Source organism: Trichosurus vulpecula, chromosome 6, assembly GCF_011100635.1.
Source record: "Trichosurus vulpecula isolate mTriVul1 chromosome 6, mTriVul1.pri, whole genome shotgun sequence".
Taxonomy (NCBI): domain Eukaryota; kingdom Metazoa; phylum Chordata; class Mammalia; order Diprotodontia; family Phalangeridae; genus Trichosurus; species Trichosurus vulpecula.
This window is the reverse complement of record NC_050578.1, coordinates 184,465,337-184,483,624: the sequence shown is the minus strand read 5'-3', so window position 1 is coordinate 184,483,624 and position 18,288 is coordinate 184,465,337. Positions and strand designations below refer to the sequence as shown.

Here is an 18,288-nt window from a genome sequence, read left to right as displayed (position 1 = left end):
CCATTTCATTTGAGTTTGGTGTACCAGAGCCTAATCCATGGTAGGTACTTGTGTTTGATTTTACTGGGAGTTACAGTACCACCTAACAGCTAGCTTTCCCTCTTCTAAAAAGAAACTCTTTGCTAAACTACCTCCTCCAGATTTTCATCTCCTAGTCTCTAGGGACTCATAAAAGGATCTGTTCTGTAAAACTTGGACTCGGTCAAAAGGCCGCACCCAAGGACTTAGGCAGCCACATGTGGCCTCAAGGTTGCAGGTTCCCTACCCCCATGACTTAGATAGACAATGTCAATTTCTTCCAAACCTGGAAATCTAAGGCTAGATTCATAGAACCCTTAATTGTCTCTGTCTCAGGAAAGACAAAGTGCTAGACAACCATCGTGACTCTAAACTTGACGCAATGTCTGGGTATGACTTTCCCATTACTTAGCATTAGAATTTAGTGACAACCAGGAATTACCATTACTCTATGTATACATCTAAATGTATGACTATGTGTACATACAAACACACAAACCAGATACAACACCAAAAGTGCAATATGCAAGTGAATAGACCTTCCATTATACCATTAGAACTTAAGTGATAGTTGTGAATTGTCAGGCATTGGGTCGTGGCCCCCCAGGACATATATGACTTTTTGGATATATGCAATAAAAGACATATGTGTGTGGTTATAGATTCTAAAGATCGATTAACCTGTAATAAGATAGTGGTTACAATATGATATGCCATGTGTGGTTGTTTGTTATCCAAGGAATAACCAACAGAATACTGAAGTACTTTTAGTGTAGGCTGCCTGCTGAACCATCAGTTCATCATCAGCTTTAAAGTTTGAAATAGTCTAACAAGAACAGCTGGGTTTTGCTGCATGTTCAAGCATGGTTGTGTAGAATGATTAAATAATAGCAGCCTGGCTGCTTCTCCACTGGTAGTAGGAAATAGACTAGAAATTAAGTAGCAAAACTAATAATAACTAGTCTTTCTATTGTGAATTTTAGTATAACAACCTTACTGAATGATTGATTTGCTATGGTCTGCTGATTCCATCAAAAGCTTTGATCAATATACATGATATAAAGGTCTCTATTAGGTATATGCACATATAAACAGATTTTATCAACATCAATCCATCTATGTCTATCTCTGGCAGCAGTATCCTCATGAATAGAGAGCTGGCCCTTGGAGCCAGGAAAACCTGGGTTCAAGTCTTGCCTCTGACATGTACAATGGTTACGTGACTATGTCAAGTCATTTGCCAACCTTACTACAGAAAAGGGTGCCAACTTGCATTAGCAGAGTTTTCTCATCTGGGAGAGTTCTCTGTATCAACCAGATCACAGGTTCAGTCCCTATCTCTCTTTCTAATACATCATGTAAATTTTGTTGTGTTGTGACTTGAAATTTCACTTGTAGGAAATAAAAGGAAGTTATGTTCTATATGAGTCTGAAGGCATTTGCAAATTTAAATGCAAAAGGAAACTGGAAGACACCTAAATAAAAAGCTTGAAAAGCTATTTCCTGAAAAGTTTCAGATAATTTATCTAAAATCAATTATACTTTTAAAATTAAAGCTGGGCCAGGGACTAGAACAATAATGGTCAAAGACCTACAGGATAAACTGGATTTCAATGGGAATACAAATAAAATCCCAATACAACTTAATGCAGTTTAATTTTAGGGAATTAAAATTATACCCATAGAATTCAAACATGCAGCCTTGCAAGTCTGAAATGGACAATAATGTGGATTAGTATAATTTTTGCATTTCCAAATACAGGACTAGATGATTTAGAAAATCCTTTAATGGTTTTAAGTTTCCTGTCTCTTTTATCTAACAAATCCTTTGCAGTGGCTGCTAGGAAACTTTTTTTTTTTTTAATCAAGAATCATGGTTCATGGTTCTCATCAAGGTGTGGCTACTCTGATTGATTTCTGAACAAGTTGAAATTGAATAACTGATCAATTTACAAACTGTGCCAGTAATGTATAAAAGAAAAAGAAAAAAAGAGTAAAGATTATGATAATTAGAGATCTTTTCAGATTTTATTTGCACATGGGACAAAATAAAATACAACTCACTAGTATTTGATGATTTTTTTTAAAAAAAATTATAAATGTATGTTTTTTTCATTTTTAACATCAAACACCAAAATTATTTCTGGAAACAACTATTTCATTCAGCAAAACAAGTAGATCAATGATTAGTTGTCATTCACTGGTATCAGTTTCCCATTACAATGATAAAACAAAAAACTCAGTCTACAAAAATAGACAATTCATATCTTAGTTAAGATTAAAGCCAACACAACCTGCTAGCAATAAAAGAGTACAAACATTCCTGGAATTCTTGTATGGCCTGAGATTGAACAATGTACACTAGGTGAGAAATTACAAAAATAAGCTTATTGATCTTGCATTTGTCATGTGGCATCCAAAAAAGTCAAAAAGAGCACAATAACAAAGTTAGGGTACAAAAGGACATGGTTATAATTCTTTATCATACAAAGGACTAAGTATGCAAATAAAAATTAATAGAATGTGTTGGACTACGGGAAAATATTGTTTATTATAATTACAAACAGTTTTCAGTTTGTGTCTGTTAAAAGTATGAATACCTTTTTCAGAAAAACTATTTGCATTTTCTTAAACATTATAACACTTCTGATACTCAAACTTCAATGCTACTGAAAATTTGCTATTTTTAAAAAGTCAATTAAGTAAAAAAAAAAAAAAAAGATAACCATTTCAAGTCCTCAAAGAAATTTTTATTACATGGGAAGCTGACCAAAACTATTTTTATCCAAGTTTATGTGCATAGTGACTAACTCCTTTAGGAGTTCCTGGAATGGATGTGTAATAGTTCTAACTATGAGAATAAGTTTTTGAATATCAAAATAAAATCAACACTAATGCCGAATTTTACCTGAATTTTAAATGTTACTAAACTCAAAAGACTTAATAGCATGACACAAACACTAGAATTTATTTTTTAATTTTGTACTACCATAAGTTAAGCATGAATAGCATACCATGTTATGTGCAGTTAAATAAAATGTGCCTTAGAAAATTATCAGTTATATGGGTCAATAATTTAATGAAAAATATACTTAAGTTTAACTGAGATGGAAATAAAAATTTCTATTACTTCAAATCATCATCAAGCTCTTTAATATATAAATGGTACTATGCTAAATAATAGTTTATGTTCAATTACTTAATAAGATAATCAACAAATAAAATTAAATCTTTAAAAATTACAGCTACTGATACTGGGTTCCTTTTGGTGCTGCTTTCTCCACTGGTAACCAAAAAAATCATTAGCATGAGGCTAAAAGAGCTAAATGTAAATAAAAACCTGATCTCAAATACATTAAAATGTACAAATACAGTAGTAAGAAGCACATTATGTTAAAATTATATTAAAACCAATATTTGGTTTTAATTCAGTTTTCTCTTCAAGGATATTCCACTACTGTTTATTTTTTTAAAATTAAATTACTTTAGCCTAGGCTATTGGATTTACTGTGACTTAAGAATCCTTCCTATGCAGGGATGAGAAATACCTCTGCTGGAATTTATATATAATTCAACTGAATTATGAATTCAGCCATAGAAAGAATTTGCCATTAACAACATACAATATGTGACCCCATGTTCATGAACATGTTATATTATAGGTATACTGTTATTAACAATATACAATATATGAACATGTTAGTGAATACGTTATGTGTTGCATACATTTATGTTGTATATTTTGGGGTTAGGCACATGCTCAAAATACTTTTTATTTTTGTGATTACAAACCTGTTTTAGGGCTAATAAGAATTTAAACCAGAAATGTAAAACTTCTTTAAAAAGCATTAATAAAAATAGCAGCTCAAATTTTATACACTAAGAACAGAAATGTTATACCATATCTATCATTTATATGTGGATTCATGTAATTTATCTTCAATTAGTATTATTATCTACTCAGCGGCTGAAGCCCAAGAACTGCTGATATATCACAGATGAAAACATTTGCTAGTCTCTGGGCTCTACCCTTTCTTAAGCTAAATGATGATCACACAATATAGATGACTTCTTCTACAAAACAATTTTGGCTGACGTGTATATTAAGCTGCAATGCCAGCATTTACATTTGCATCATTACTTAATTTACTTTCCTAGGCTCTAGAGATTTTGTTACATCTGGTTGGCTTTTTATTTGTCCTACAATCCCATTTCAAACAGTAAAAATCAAAAAAAAAAACCTGACATGACCATTGCACAACGTTTTTATTCATGAATATTTATGTGAAATGAGTCAAAATTTCAAAAGTAAATTTAATTTTTAAAATGTTGTTTATATTTAAAAGATAACTTACAACGAAAACACAGGTATGAATGTGATGCTTAGAATATAAAATTTCCTAATTAAGAGTTTGGGGGCAGATAAGATTTTTAAAACATTATTACATTTGTTTATAAAGTATTCCTTTCATATTTAGTGGAACTTGTATAAGTTGTAGCTAACATTTGAAAACAGACTGAAAGTTTAACTAATGCTTCATGTAAGCCCAAATACCAGAAAATTCTCTCTTTAAAATAAACTTAATTTGCCAAATCAATCAAAAAAGATTCAATCGTGAAATCAAAGGTACAGTCAGATCTCAATTGGGAGTTTTTCTGACATTTTGATCTATGTGGAACATAAGCCAAATACCTTACATATACCACAGTTAAGGAATTTCAGGAATACTTCATGAGAAGCAACTATTTTCACACTATCATTTTCTATCCTAGCAGATGCACATGTCCAAATATGCTTAAGTTAATCAATCCTAGTGTTGGCTGCCCCCCAAAGATTATGTAAACATGTTACCTTATAGTAGATAGATTCAAAAGATCAAATATTATGAGCTTAAAGAAAAGCATGGACATGTGCATTTTAAAATTTGCTTTAATAAAAATGCAGTTTTGGAATTATTAATCTTGACCATCTCTCATGCTTCTCATATGCCAAAATACAGGGTATTTGTTTGAGGAATCTGGGATCAAAGAATTTTAGAGCAGAAAGGGATCAATCCTTTATCCCTATCAATCCTTTAATTTTACAGGAAGGAAACTGAACCCCAGAAGTAACTGACTTGCTCAAGGATATACAATCAGATAATGACAAATTTGGTATGAAAATACAGGCCTAATTCTCAGTCTGGTACTCTCGTAACTCCATCACATTGTGAACCCACAGGGAAGTATTTCATTAAAAAGTATAACTAGATAACTGAAGTCACTATAGAAAATTTGAAAAATTCACCATTTCTTGAAAAACTGTTTAAAACAAACTAACGGGTGTGTTTTTAATCGACCTTCCTTAGGATATGCCTATTTATCAACCAAAATATGAACTACACAACAGGACAAACTTAGGACATATATAATGTGCAAATGAGGAAGCACAGTCAGGAAAAAAACAGCTCAAATATTTCAAAGAGAATTATAGGCAATTTTATTATCATTGTATTAGTAAGGACTACTTGAATAAAAGTGCATAGCTGACTACTTTTCAGTTAGAAAAATGTTAAGTGTATTTTATTCTGTGGAAGATTATAAAGATTGAGGCATAATTATGAAACAGCCCAAGAATCAAAAGATAATAATCATTTGCTAACTCAATTCACTCTCTATTCAAGTTCATTAACTAAACATTTTCAAAGGAATTATTAATTTTAAAAAATTATAAATTATTATTCATTGCAGTTATCTTCAAAAATTTATTTCAAACTATAAATGGAAACACTGCAAATGTCAGGAATAAACTTCTTTGCATTCATCAAGAACAACTACATTATCCAGATTTAAGGCCATTTCTTGAATATTCACATCTTCAGTGATGTTACAATTATTAACTGCACTATCACCATCACTCTCTTTGCTTCTTTCTTTCCCCACTGACTTCAAGCATTTATCGAGCCTTTTTATGAACAATTCTACATCTTGTTTTTTAATTCCAACTGTTGCTGCAGCATTGAGGTAAGGACAAGGATAGTTATTTGCATGTGACATAAAGCCTTTGAAAGTGTAGCCATTCACAGTCTGCAGAATCCCCAGAGGCACAACCCTGAAAGGAAAAATGTATTTGGTAAACCATTAGCTATTTAATATATTTGATGCTATTAACACAATGCCACCTATAAATTTTAATGCAAAGTATCATATATATAAAAATATACACACACATATATACATATAAATACATATATACATATTTATGTGTGTGTATGTAAATAATCTGTTGAGAACAAAACCACATACATCAACATTACTATAAATATGTAGTCTTAGTCCAATTCTAAATGCCTCTCTGGGGTCCCTAAAAACAGGGGCATGCCACTTCTACTTGGCACCAGTAACCCCACTTCAATGTCTTATCACTCAATCATCAAGTACTTATTTTTTTCTGCTATGTACTCAGCACTGTGTTAAGTATGCATTGCAAGTGATAAAGAAGGGACAGTCAAATCCCTGACCCAACCTGCCACTTTCATACTTGCTGTAGGTTCAGCGGTAGGCAGGCAATTAATAACAACAGCTCTTAAGAAAAGAGTTTCTAATGCCTAATTTTTATTGTTACATGTCTAGTTTATGTATCAGCAGAGTTAAAGCTTGAACACTTGGAGCAGAGGGCCTCAGTCAACTACAAGCACTTCTTTAGAAACCAGAGGACTCCAATTCATCTCCCCTCTCTCTGTCACTACCTCTGTGACCTTGGAGGTTACACTAGTGCTGTCTAAGATCCCTTCAAGCTCTTTACCTATAGTCCTACGTACTAGAGGCACTTGGTAGCCAGTTTGAAAAAATCAGCCTATATAAAAACAAACAAAAACAAGGCTGAAGGTTAGGTCAAGATGACAAGTTTAAAAGAACCAAACTAAGATACATACAGCAGAAGTTCACCAATGAAGAACATGGAATAATCAAAGGTAAAAGAGCTTGTCATCTGATGGGGAATCCTTACCCTTTATCTACTCCACAGAAAAATATAAAATCTTCCATTGAAGCAAATAAAGAATAGTTACATTAAAATATTTGAGTTCTTTTTTTCTCTATGACCTAATAAAAAGTTAAATGAAATGAGCCAGATTTTACACGCATTTTTTCAAGCTAAACACCCACAGTTATACAGTAAAATTTTCAAGTGAATTTTCCCAGAGACAGAATTCCATATTCTACTTAATTCAAGAACCAAGCTTTTCCTTGACAATGGCTATCTTTTATTAGAAATTGCTGGTGAAATCACCATTTGTGTTTATGACACAAAAACGTTATACTTGCAATCACTTAAAATAATCACATTAGAATTATTAGATCCTTATTTACCAAGAGATGTTTTGATTTTTTTTAAACTTTGAGACCTTTAAAAAATAGACAAGATGCTCTTCTTTCTGGAATGTTTTAAGTATAAAAATATCTAAAAATGAAGATTATGGGCTAGATGACATCCTCAAGTTCTTTATAGTACTTTTGGAAAGAACCAGTCTTCTCTTCAATAGTCTCCAAGTATGCTTCAGCATATACTTAACATGTGATTATTATGTAAAATATTATAAAATATATGGATATTAAACACCAAGCTTAAAAAGCCAAACTCAAAACACCAATCGCATCTCTCAAACATGCTTACCTGGCTCCAGACACTTGTCTAGTAAAAAGCATAGATCCAAGTTGTGTGACAGCTTTGTCAGAATGCTCATCCAATGTTTTAAGGGACATAGCTGAATAAAGAAAACAGGGTCTTAATACAGCCTTAGTTTTTCCAGAAACTGCAAAAACTTCAGGAACAGGAAAGCAGAAGGGGAAGGAAACAAGTATTTATTAAGCACCTACTAGGTGTGCTAAGTGCGTCATCTTTTAGTCATTTTCAGCTCATAATTCTGTTTGAAGTATTAAATAAATTATGGCTAAAATGGCAATGCAAATTCATTTGATTATAACCACCTCAATGTTCAAAAAGTATCACTATGTAATTTTTCTAGCTAGTAAGAAAGCCAAGTAAACAATGAGAACAATGCTACGGTCAATGTAGTTGCCTAATTATTCAAATCCAGGCATGGGGAATAGCTAGTAGAACATACACATCTTCTTAAATTAGATTAAACTTGTTTTTTGGTTACATTTTAAGTTCCAAACTGTCTCCCTCCCTCCCAAACTATCCCACACCAAAGGAGGCCACCACTTGACACAGATTTATAAATATATGTAAAACCATACTATGCATGCTTCTATTTATTAGTTCTTTCACTGAAGGTGGAGAGCATCTTCCTTCATGGGTCCCCTGTAGTTTATTTAAGCATTCATAATACTCTGAATAATTTGGCTATTCACAAGTATTCCTTGAACAATATTGCTATTACTGTACACAATGTTCTCTTGATTCTGCTCATTTCACTCTTCATTATTTCACCGCAAGTCTTTCCATGTTTTCTTCTAAAATCAACCAGCTCCTCATTTCTTACAACACAGTAATATTCCATCACAATCATATACTACAGCTTATTTGGTCATTCCCCAATTGAAGGGCATCCCTTAAATTTCCGGTTCTTAGAGAGTTGCTATATCTATTTTAGAACATAGAGGTTCTTTTCCTTTTTCCCGGATCACCTTGGGGAAAAAACCTAATAGTGGTATTGCTGGGTCAAAAGGTATAATTCCAGATCACAGAACATACACTTCTTAAATAATTTTTGCCTCCCTAGGAATACCTGAACGTATAAAATGAGACCAAGCTGTGTTATATATATTAACAATTAACAGTAACAATATTTATTTAATACCTTAGAGTTTACAAAGTGTTTTTCTTACAACAACCCTATGAGGAAGATAGTACAGGTATAATTAAAACCATTTTTTAATGAGTATATTGAGGCTTGTAGAAACTGAACGACTTATCCGTGTTCACATAGCTAGAAAGTGTCAGAGCCAGGACACAAACCAAGGTTTTCTGACTCTAAGTCCAGTGCTCTTTACTAAACCATGCTGCCTCTTTATAAAAAGGCAATTCCAAGACTGGGCAGCTAGGTGGAGCAATGGAATCAGAAGACCTCAGTTCAAATTCAGCCTCTGACACTTATTATCTGTGTGACCTTATGCAAGTAGCTTAACTGTTTGCTTCAGTTTCCTCATCTGAAAAATGAGCTGGAGAAGGATATGACAAACCATTCAAGTATGTTTGTCCCTCCAAAAAACCCAAATGGGGTCATGAAGAATAGGACATGACTGAAAGGACTGAATAATGATAACAATTCTGAGACTTGAATTTTAGCTTGTTCATCATTCTTAAGAGGTAACTAGTTTTTTTTAAAGGGTTTCATAACAGTTTTTGCTTTTTAGAAAACTGGGCACATTTACCTTTGTTTTAATTTTTTTAAATTATGAACTTAAATACTAGGATAATGTTTTCTTGTATATACAGAACATAAAAAAAGACTGAATATGAAATTAAGATTTGGTAACACTTTTTTAAAAACTATATAATAAATTCCATACATTAGTTTCAAAACTGTTTTGTCTATGCTTCCTTTTGTTCACTGTGCTCATCGCTTCTCATCAACCCTTGAGAGAAAAAAATCCCTTGTAACGAATTAGAATAAGTCAGACAAAATAAATCCATGGCACCCATGTCCAAAAATGAATACATTTTTTGAAACCTTGACTCTATGACACCTCTCTCTCAGGAAAAGGTCCTCTGGAATTGTGGTTGGCCATCACACTTATTAGTTAAATCTTTCAAAGCTATTTTTCTTTACAATGTTTATGTCTACATATAATGGTAGTCCTGGTTCTATTCACTTCACTCTGCATACTGCTCAGGTGTCTATGAAATTCTCTTTCAAAAAAAAATTCTCTTTCATTTCTTACAACATCATAATATCCCATTACATTCATATACTATAATTTGTTCTGCCATTTTCCAGTTGATGGGTATCCCTCTGCCCCTTAGATCCTAATTAATTTTTTTCCTTCCTTCTCTTGTTCTGCCATTCTCCAGTTGATAAGTATTCCAGTCCCCCTTAGATACTAATTCTTTTCTTTCCCTTTTAATCCCCCCATCAGGATCAGGAAGTCTGCTTTATTAGAGGCTACTTATCCCCACTTATTTTCCCTTTATGTCTAAGATTTTTCTACACCAAACTAAGTGTGTTTTCAATTCTCCTTTGTCTATTTCAAATAAGAGTGAGATTTATCTGATGCTTGTCTTCCCATTCCTTTCCTCCATTTCCATATACCTTTCTTACATACTCCAATTACAAGAGCAAGTTCCAAACTCATCTCTTTCTAGCGTATTCCTTTTCTCTTCCTCTTATCCATCTTCAAATCCTCAGAATAGAACCCACGCATCCAGATTTTCTTTCATATTTAACTCCTCCAACCCTACTGAAGACATTAAAGCTCTGAGAAAACCACTATTTTTTCTCCTCCTATTAGAATGTTAGCACTGCATCATCATATACACCCATCCAATTGTTCTAGCAAGTTGACCTTTATATGTTTCTTTTGACTCTTCTGTTTGTATTTTGAAGTTCCTACTCAGCTCTAGTCTTTTTTATCAGAAATTCTTGGAGTTCTCTATTCTATAAAAGGTCTATTTTTCCCCTCTGAAGGATGGTATTCAGTTTTGTAGATTGTTATAATTCTTAGTACTGTATTCCAAGATCTCCTGACATTTATAGTGGAGGCTATCATGTATTGTGTGATCTCAATTGTAGCTCCTTGGTACTTGAATTCCTTTCTGGATGCTTGCAATATTTTTTCATGGATAAGGATACTCTGGAATAGGGCAAGGAGATCCTTGGGATTTTTTTGGGCGGGGGGGGGAATATTTCAGGAAGTGCTGGGTGAATTCCTTCTATCTTAACTGTGCTCTCCAGTTCTAAGAGCTCTGGGAAGTTTTCATTTGTGATTTCTTGAAATAGTGTCTATGACTTAAAAAAAAATTCATTTTCAGGGAGTCAAATTCTTCTTAAAGGATATGGCCCTGACATGTTTTCCAATTTCTAGTTGGTTATGATCAGCTATCTTACATTTTCAAAATATTTTGATCTTATTCTAGTATACTATATTGTGTTATGGAGTAACTGATTTGTTTGGTCTATTCTAATTTTCAGGGAGTTTATTGCTTGAGTAAGTTTAACATTTTTTTTTTCCTTCTAAGCTATTCATTCTCCTGATTCTTTCCTCCAGTGCTTTTATTTCATTTTCCTTATGCTTTCTTATCCTTCATTTTTCTTTTCATTTTTGCAGGTACTTGTGTACTCCTTGTGAAAAATGCATTTTTTCCTTTAAGCCAATCAATCAACACTTATTAAGTGCCTACTATGAGCCAGGCACTCTGCTAAGCACTAGAGATACAAAGGAACTTACACTGTAATAGGAGAGTTAACATGCAAAGCAAGCTGTGAATAGGATAATAACAGTGGAAAGGGGGCAGTTCTGGGGGCAAAGCCAAGATGACACAGTAGAGAAAGCACTCAGCTAAACTTTCCCAATATTACACTCCAAACAACTTTAAAATAACAGCTCAAATCGAATTCTGGAGTAGCACAGCAAGCAAAAAATCAGAGTGGGAAATTCTTCCAGCCCAAGACAATATAGGAGGTTGTAAAAAGTGAGCTGAAGAAAATAATTCCTTAAAAATTAGAAGCTAGTGATTCTATGAGACTTCAAGAAACAATAAAAGATAGTTTTTGAATAACTAGAAGAAAATGTGAAATATCTCATAGGAAAAACAACTGACCAGGAAAATAAATCAAGGAGAGATAATTAAAAACTATTGGATTACCTGAAAGTCATGATAAAAAAAAAAGGGCCTAGACATCATCTTTCAAGAAATTATTAAGTACAACTGCCCTGACATCCTAGAACCAGAGGGTAAAGTAGAAATGGAAAGAATTCGCTGATCACCTCCTGAAAGAGATATCAAAAGGAAAACCCCTAGGAATATTGTAGCCAAATTCCAGAGTTCCCAGGTCAAGGAGAAAATATTGCAAGTAGCCAAAAAGAAACAATGTAAGTATTGTGGAAACACAATCAGGATAACACAAGATTTAGCAGCTTCTACATTAAGGAATGAAAGGGTTTGGAATATGATATTCCAGAGGTTGAAGGAGCTAGGATTAAAACCAAGAATCACCTACCCAGCTAAACTGAGTATAATACTTCAGGGGAAAAAAAATGGACATTCAACGAAATAGAGGAGTTTCAAGTATTTTTGATGAAAACACCAGTGCTAAATAGAAAATATAACTTTCAAATACAAGAATCAAGAGAAGCATGAAAAGGTAAACAGGAAAGTGAACTCATAAGAGACTTATTAAAGTTGAACTGTTTACATTCCTACATGGAAAGATATTTGTAACTCATGAGACCTTTCTCAGTATTAAAGTAGTTGGAGGGAATAGGGGTGAGAGAGGAATGTACTGAGAGAAGGAGAAAGGAAGAGGTAGAATGGAGTAAATTATTTCACATAAAAGAGGCAAGAAAAGGGGAGAGGTGAGAGGAAAAGAGTGAACCTTACTCTCATCAGATTTGGCTTAAGGAGGGAATAACATATACACTCAATTGGGTATGGAAATCTATCTTCCCCTACAAGAAAGTAGAGGGGAAAGGGAGAAGGGGGGGGGGATGATAGAAGGGAGGGCAAATAGGGAGAGGGGGTAATCAGAAGCAAACACTTTTGAGGACGGACAGGGTCAAAGGAGAAAACAGAATAAATGGGGGATGGAATAGGATGGAAGGAAATATGGTTAATCTTTCACAGCATGCCTATTATGGAAGTATTTTGCATGACTACACATGTATAACCCTACAATGAATTGCTTGCCTTCTCAATGAGGGTGGGTGGGGAAGGAGGAAGGGAGAGAATGTGGAACTCAAAGTTTTAAAAATGAATGTTTAAAAACTGCATTTTCATGCAACTGGGAAATAAGATATATGGGCAATAGGTTATAGAAATCTATCTTTCCCTACAGGAAAATATAAGGGAAGAAGGTGGGGGGGGGGGGTGATAGAAGGGAGGTCAGATTGGAGAAAAGTGTAATCAGAATGTATGCCATCTTGGAGTGGGCAGGAGGGGAGAGATGGGGAGAAAATTTGGAACTCAAAATCTTGTGAAAGTGAATGTTGAAAACAAAAATAAATTAATAAAAAAAGAAAAAAAAAGAATGGGTCAAAGAACAAATCTTAGAAACAATAATTTCATTGAAGAGAATGACAACAATGAGATAATATTCCAAAATTTGTGGGATGCAGCCAAAGCAGTACTTAGGGAAAAAATTTACATCTCTAAATGTATACATCAATAAAAGAAGGAAAGAAGAGATCAATGAACTGGGCATGCAACTAAAAAAAATTTTTTTAAGTCCCAAATAAACATCAGAAATGGAAATCCTGAAAATCAAAGGAGAGATTAATAAAAATGAAAGTAAAAAAAAACCACTGAATAAATAAAACTAAGAGCTAGTTTGATGGAAAAAAAAACCCAGTTAATTTGATTAAAAAGAAAAAGAAAACCAAGCTGCTAATATCAAAAATGAAAAGGGTGAAAACATCACCAATGAAGATAAAATTCAAGCAATTATTAAGAGCTATTTTGCCCAATTATATGCCAATAAATCTGACAATCTAAGTGAAATCGATGAATATTTACAAAAACATAAACTGCCCAGATTAACAGAGAAGGAAATAGAATACTTAAATAACCCTATCTTAGAAAAGACATTGAACAAGCCATCAATGAGCTCCCTAAAAAAAAATCCCCAGGACCAGATGAATTTACAAGTGAATTCCACCAAACACTTAAGGAACAATTAATCCAAATACTACATAAGCTATTTTGAAAAAACAGGTAAAGAAGAAGCCCTACTCAAATTCCCTTTATGACACAAATATGGCTTTGATACATAAACCAGGGAGAACAAAAACAGAAAAAAAACTACAGACCAATTTCCTTAATGAATATTGATGCAAAAATTTTAAATAATATACTAACAGAGAGATTACAGCGTTAAATCTCAAAGATAATATACCATAACCAGGTGGGATTTATACCAGGAATGCAGGGCTGATTCAATATTAGGAAAACTATTAACATAACTGACTATATCAATAACAAAAACAAAAAAATGATTGTATCAACAGATGCAGAAAAAGCCTTTGACAAAATACAAGACTCATTCCTATTAAAAACAACAGAAAGCACAAGAATGAATGGAACTTTTCTTAAAATGATAAGTAATATTTATCTAAAATCATTAGCAAACATTATCTGTAATGGGAATAAGCTAGAAGCCTTCCCAGTAAGATCAGGAATGAAGCAAGGATGTCCATTATCACCACAATTATTCAATACTGTACTAGAAATGCTAGCTTATAGCAATAAGAGAAAGAAATTAAAGGAATAATTATAGGCCATGAGGAAACAAAACTATTACTCTTTGCAGATGATATGATGGTACACTTAGAGAACCCTAGAGAATCAACTATAAAACTAGATGAAACAACAACTTCAGCAAAGTTGTAGGATATAAAATAAACCCACACAAATCATGAACATTTCTATACAATATCAACAAAACTGAACAGCAGAAAGATAAAACAAGAAATTTCATTCAAAATAACTGCAGACAATATAAAATACTTGGGAGTTTGCCTGCCAAGATAAATCCAGGGATTATATGAATACAATTAATTACAAAACATTTTTCACACAAATACAGATCCAAACAATAGAAAAAATATTGATTTCTCATATGAACTCATGTCAAGTGAAGTGAGCAGAACCAAGAGAACATTGTACACAGTAACAGCATATTGAAAGATGATCAGCTGTGAAAGACTTAGCTACTTTGATCAAGACAATGATCTAAGACAATTCTAAAGGACCCATGATGAAAAACGCTATCCACCTCCAGAAAGAGAACTGATGAACTCTGAATGCAGACTGAAACATATTTATTACTTTCTCTATTTTTACTGTTTAATTTTGTGTTTTCTTTTGTAACATGGCTAATATGGAAATATGTTTTGCATAATTTCACACATATAATCGTATCAAATTGCTTGCCTTCTCAAGAAGGGGGCAGAGACTAGCGAGACAGAGAGAATTTGGAACTCGAAATTTTAAAAATGTCAAAAATTTGTTACATGTAAGTAGGAAATGTTTAATGCAATAAATAAAAATAATTGTTAAAAAAAAAACAAAACAGAAGAAAGGCCTAGAATTAATTGGGGTTAAAGAAGACTTCCTGTAAAAGATGGGAATTTAGTTGAGACTTAAAAGTCTCTTGCTTGAAGACTTACTATTTCCTTCTAGGCTGAAATTTTAGGCATCTCTAGAGCTACATTTTTGCTAATACTTTTAGTTGCTGACTTTCATTTACTCATCTTTCCAGCTTTAGTTCCTGAATTGTGTTTTGTTTTCTGGTTTTTGGTGTGTGTGTGTGTGTGTGTGTGTGTGTGTGTGTGTGTGTGTGTGTGTCAGGATTAGATTCAGATTTCTGCTCTATTGAGTGAAACTTTAAGTGCTACCTGGTCTCACCTAAGGTCATACAGATTCCTAAACCGACCTCCACTTCCCAGGGTTATGCCTCTCTGAAGTTCAGAGCACTGGATCTTCAGGATTCTTTATGGCAACTCAGGACAAAGTGTTAAGGTCTTCAGAGCATATGGGCTGCCTAGGTCTGATCAGTGCTATGCCATAATGGTCCCTACTACTACTGGTGGCTTTCAAGGTCTCCTCTTCAGCCTTCTCACTATGCTGGGGCTTTCTGAAGGGAGTACTTTGCTCTTGCTACATCTAGATAGTCTTGCAGAATACCTGTCTCTGGCCAGCCTCAGGTAGTAACAGGAGGCTGCCAGCTTGTTTGCCTGTGTTGATGCCAACTTGGCCTGTAGCCCCTTTTCCTATTGCCTATGGGGTTCTGGCTGACTTTTGATTGGGTTTGGGGGTGAAAGAAATCGGTTACTATAGTTTTTCACTGCATTTCTGGATCATTACTCAGTCTGTCGTGAATTTCAGGTTTTTGATGGAGTAGGTAGATATGTGGGGGCTGGAAGGTCTTCCTCAGTTTAGGCAGCAATCTTGGCTAGGAGTTCGCACTTCTTAAAACAACAAATTTAACAGTTAAAATGTACTTTACATGATTATTAAATCTGATAATCTGCTTTATGTGGAAAAATATACTCACATATTATAATTATAAATAAATGTGCCTTAAAAGCAATAGAATACGTAATATCGTTTTTTATACTCAAGGATGTATAGAAATTCAGACATTCCTCCTTTTTTTTGACAGTCATTACATGAAAATTTTAATAAATATGTACATGCTGTAGAAATTGTCAAATATAAGATATTCCAAAAGTCCCAGTGTATCTCAGCTAATGTTTAAAGGTGCACTAAGACTTTTGGGACTCTTGTATATATTTTTTAAATATCTATTTTATTTTCCGCCCAATTACATGTTAAAGAAATTTTTAAACATTTATTATTCTTTTCAAAGTTTTGAATTCTAAATTCTATCCCTCCCTCCTCTCCCCTTCCCCTTCCCTAAACTGCAAACAATCAGATATAGGTCATACATGTACAATCATGTAAAACATTTCCATATTAGTCATTTTGTAAAAGACAACTCAAATAAAAGAAAAAGAATGAAAGAAAAAAGTGAAAAAGAGCATACTTCAGTCTGTATTCAAACAATATCAGTTCTTTCTCTAGAGACAGATAGTATGCTTCATCATTAGTTCTGTGGGATTGTCTGGGTTCATTGTATTGCTAAGAATAGCTAAGTCAGTCACAGCTCTTCATCATACAATATTGCTGTTACTGTATACAACGTTCTCCTGGTTCTGCTCACTTCTCTTTATATCAGTTCATGTAAGTCTTTCCAGGTTTTTTCTGAAATCATCCTACTTGTCATTTCTTATAGCAAAATATTCCATCACAATCATATACCACAGCTTGTTTAGTTTTTTCCCAATTGAAGGGAATCCTCTTGATTTCCAAATCTTAGCCACCACAAAAAGAGCTGCTATAAATATTCTCGTACAAATAGTTCTTTTTTCTCTTTTTTGGGAGACAATTCTCTTTTTAATTTTAAAGAATTTAGAGTGAATAAAAGCAGCAGCTTTGGAGTCAGGAAGACCTGGATTCAAGTTCTGTCACATCGTGGGCTCTGTGACCCTAGAAAAAAAATCACTTAACTTCTCGGCGTGCCTACTTTCTAAGTTTGTAAACTGTCAATCTGCACTGGTAAAAGGAATTTTCTTACAAGAGTTTCCTACATCAATAAAAATTATAAGTCTAAACTCTCCTCTCTCCAAAATTATGTATCAATGACATAAGAAAAAAAGGTGTAGCTTTTTCTTCCTTCCTTACCAGTCGACTGGCAGATCTGCTTGCTATTTGGCAGAACTTTTTACTGTTATCTCTTCCTGTTTCTCAGGAGAGATGAGAGACTATAGATCCTGTACACTGTATATTCTCTTTTTTTTTTGGAGGGGGGGTTAAGTGACCTGCCCAAGGTCACACAGCTAGGAAGTGTGTCAAGTGTCTGAGGCCGGATTTGAACTCAGGTCCTCTTGACTCCAGGGCCAGTGGCCTACTCACTGAGCCACCTAGCTGCCCTGAACAGTGCACATTCTCAGACATAGTCAACCACATTATTGGGTTTTGCTTAAATTTTTTTGTTTTAAAAGGGAATGGTTAATGGGGGAAAGAAATTAAGTAGAAGTGACTGGTACAAAAACAATACAACTTCTAAAAAAAGACTGTCAGAAATAAGGTTTAATATGTATTACACGATGAATTCCTGTTACTTGCTATAATGTATATACATAAGCAGTCTAAGTACTTATGATGAATATATCTGTTTTGATTGAGATTTTCTCAGTGTGTAGGAGACTCCCTAGAAATAAGTCAAGCAGAAGTTATGTGAAACTTTACTAGATCAGAGGATTTAGTTACTGAAACCTATGAAGCCAGAAAGTCTACCCAGCTACCAAAAATGATTTATTTCCTTCTAGAAAGTAGTTTAGGGCTCATTAAGTTGGAAATATTTATGAGAAATAAGAAGGAAAATTACCTAGAGATATGGGATTATGAGATGTATCCAACAGTCTTTCATTGTAGAGTTCTGATAGTTTTTTTACTTCAGTGGATAAATACGAAAACATTTCCTGCCAAAAAAAAAAAGAGAGAAAATGGTATTCAAAAAAATTTAAAAGAATACTTATTAATTGCTA

General features: G+C 33.6%; 1 protein-coding gene across 1 annotated transcript in view; it reads right to left on the bottom strand.

The window, feature by feature from the left end:
- Positions 1-2,018: 2,018 nt before the first annotated feature.
- Positions 2,019-18,288, bottom strand: part of SEPSECS (Sep (O-phosphoserine) tRNA:Sec (selenocysteine) tRNA synthase) — an 84,935-nt gene continuing 68,665 nt past the window's right edge. Inside the window, exons 9-11 of the mRNA XM_036763026.1 lie at positions 18,129-18,222; positions 7,673-7,763; positions 2,019-6,109 (exon numbers count right to left, since the gene is read on the bottom strand). Of these exons, the coding sequence (XP_036618921.1) occupies positions 5,797-6,109; positions 7,673-7,763; positions 18,129-18,222 (498 nt within the window). The 3' untranslated portion in view covers positions 2,019-5,796. The remainder of the gene's footprint in view (positions 6,110-7,672; positions 7,764-18,128; positions 18,223-18,288) is intronic.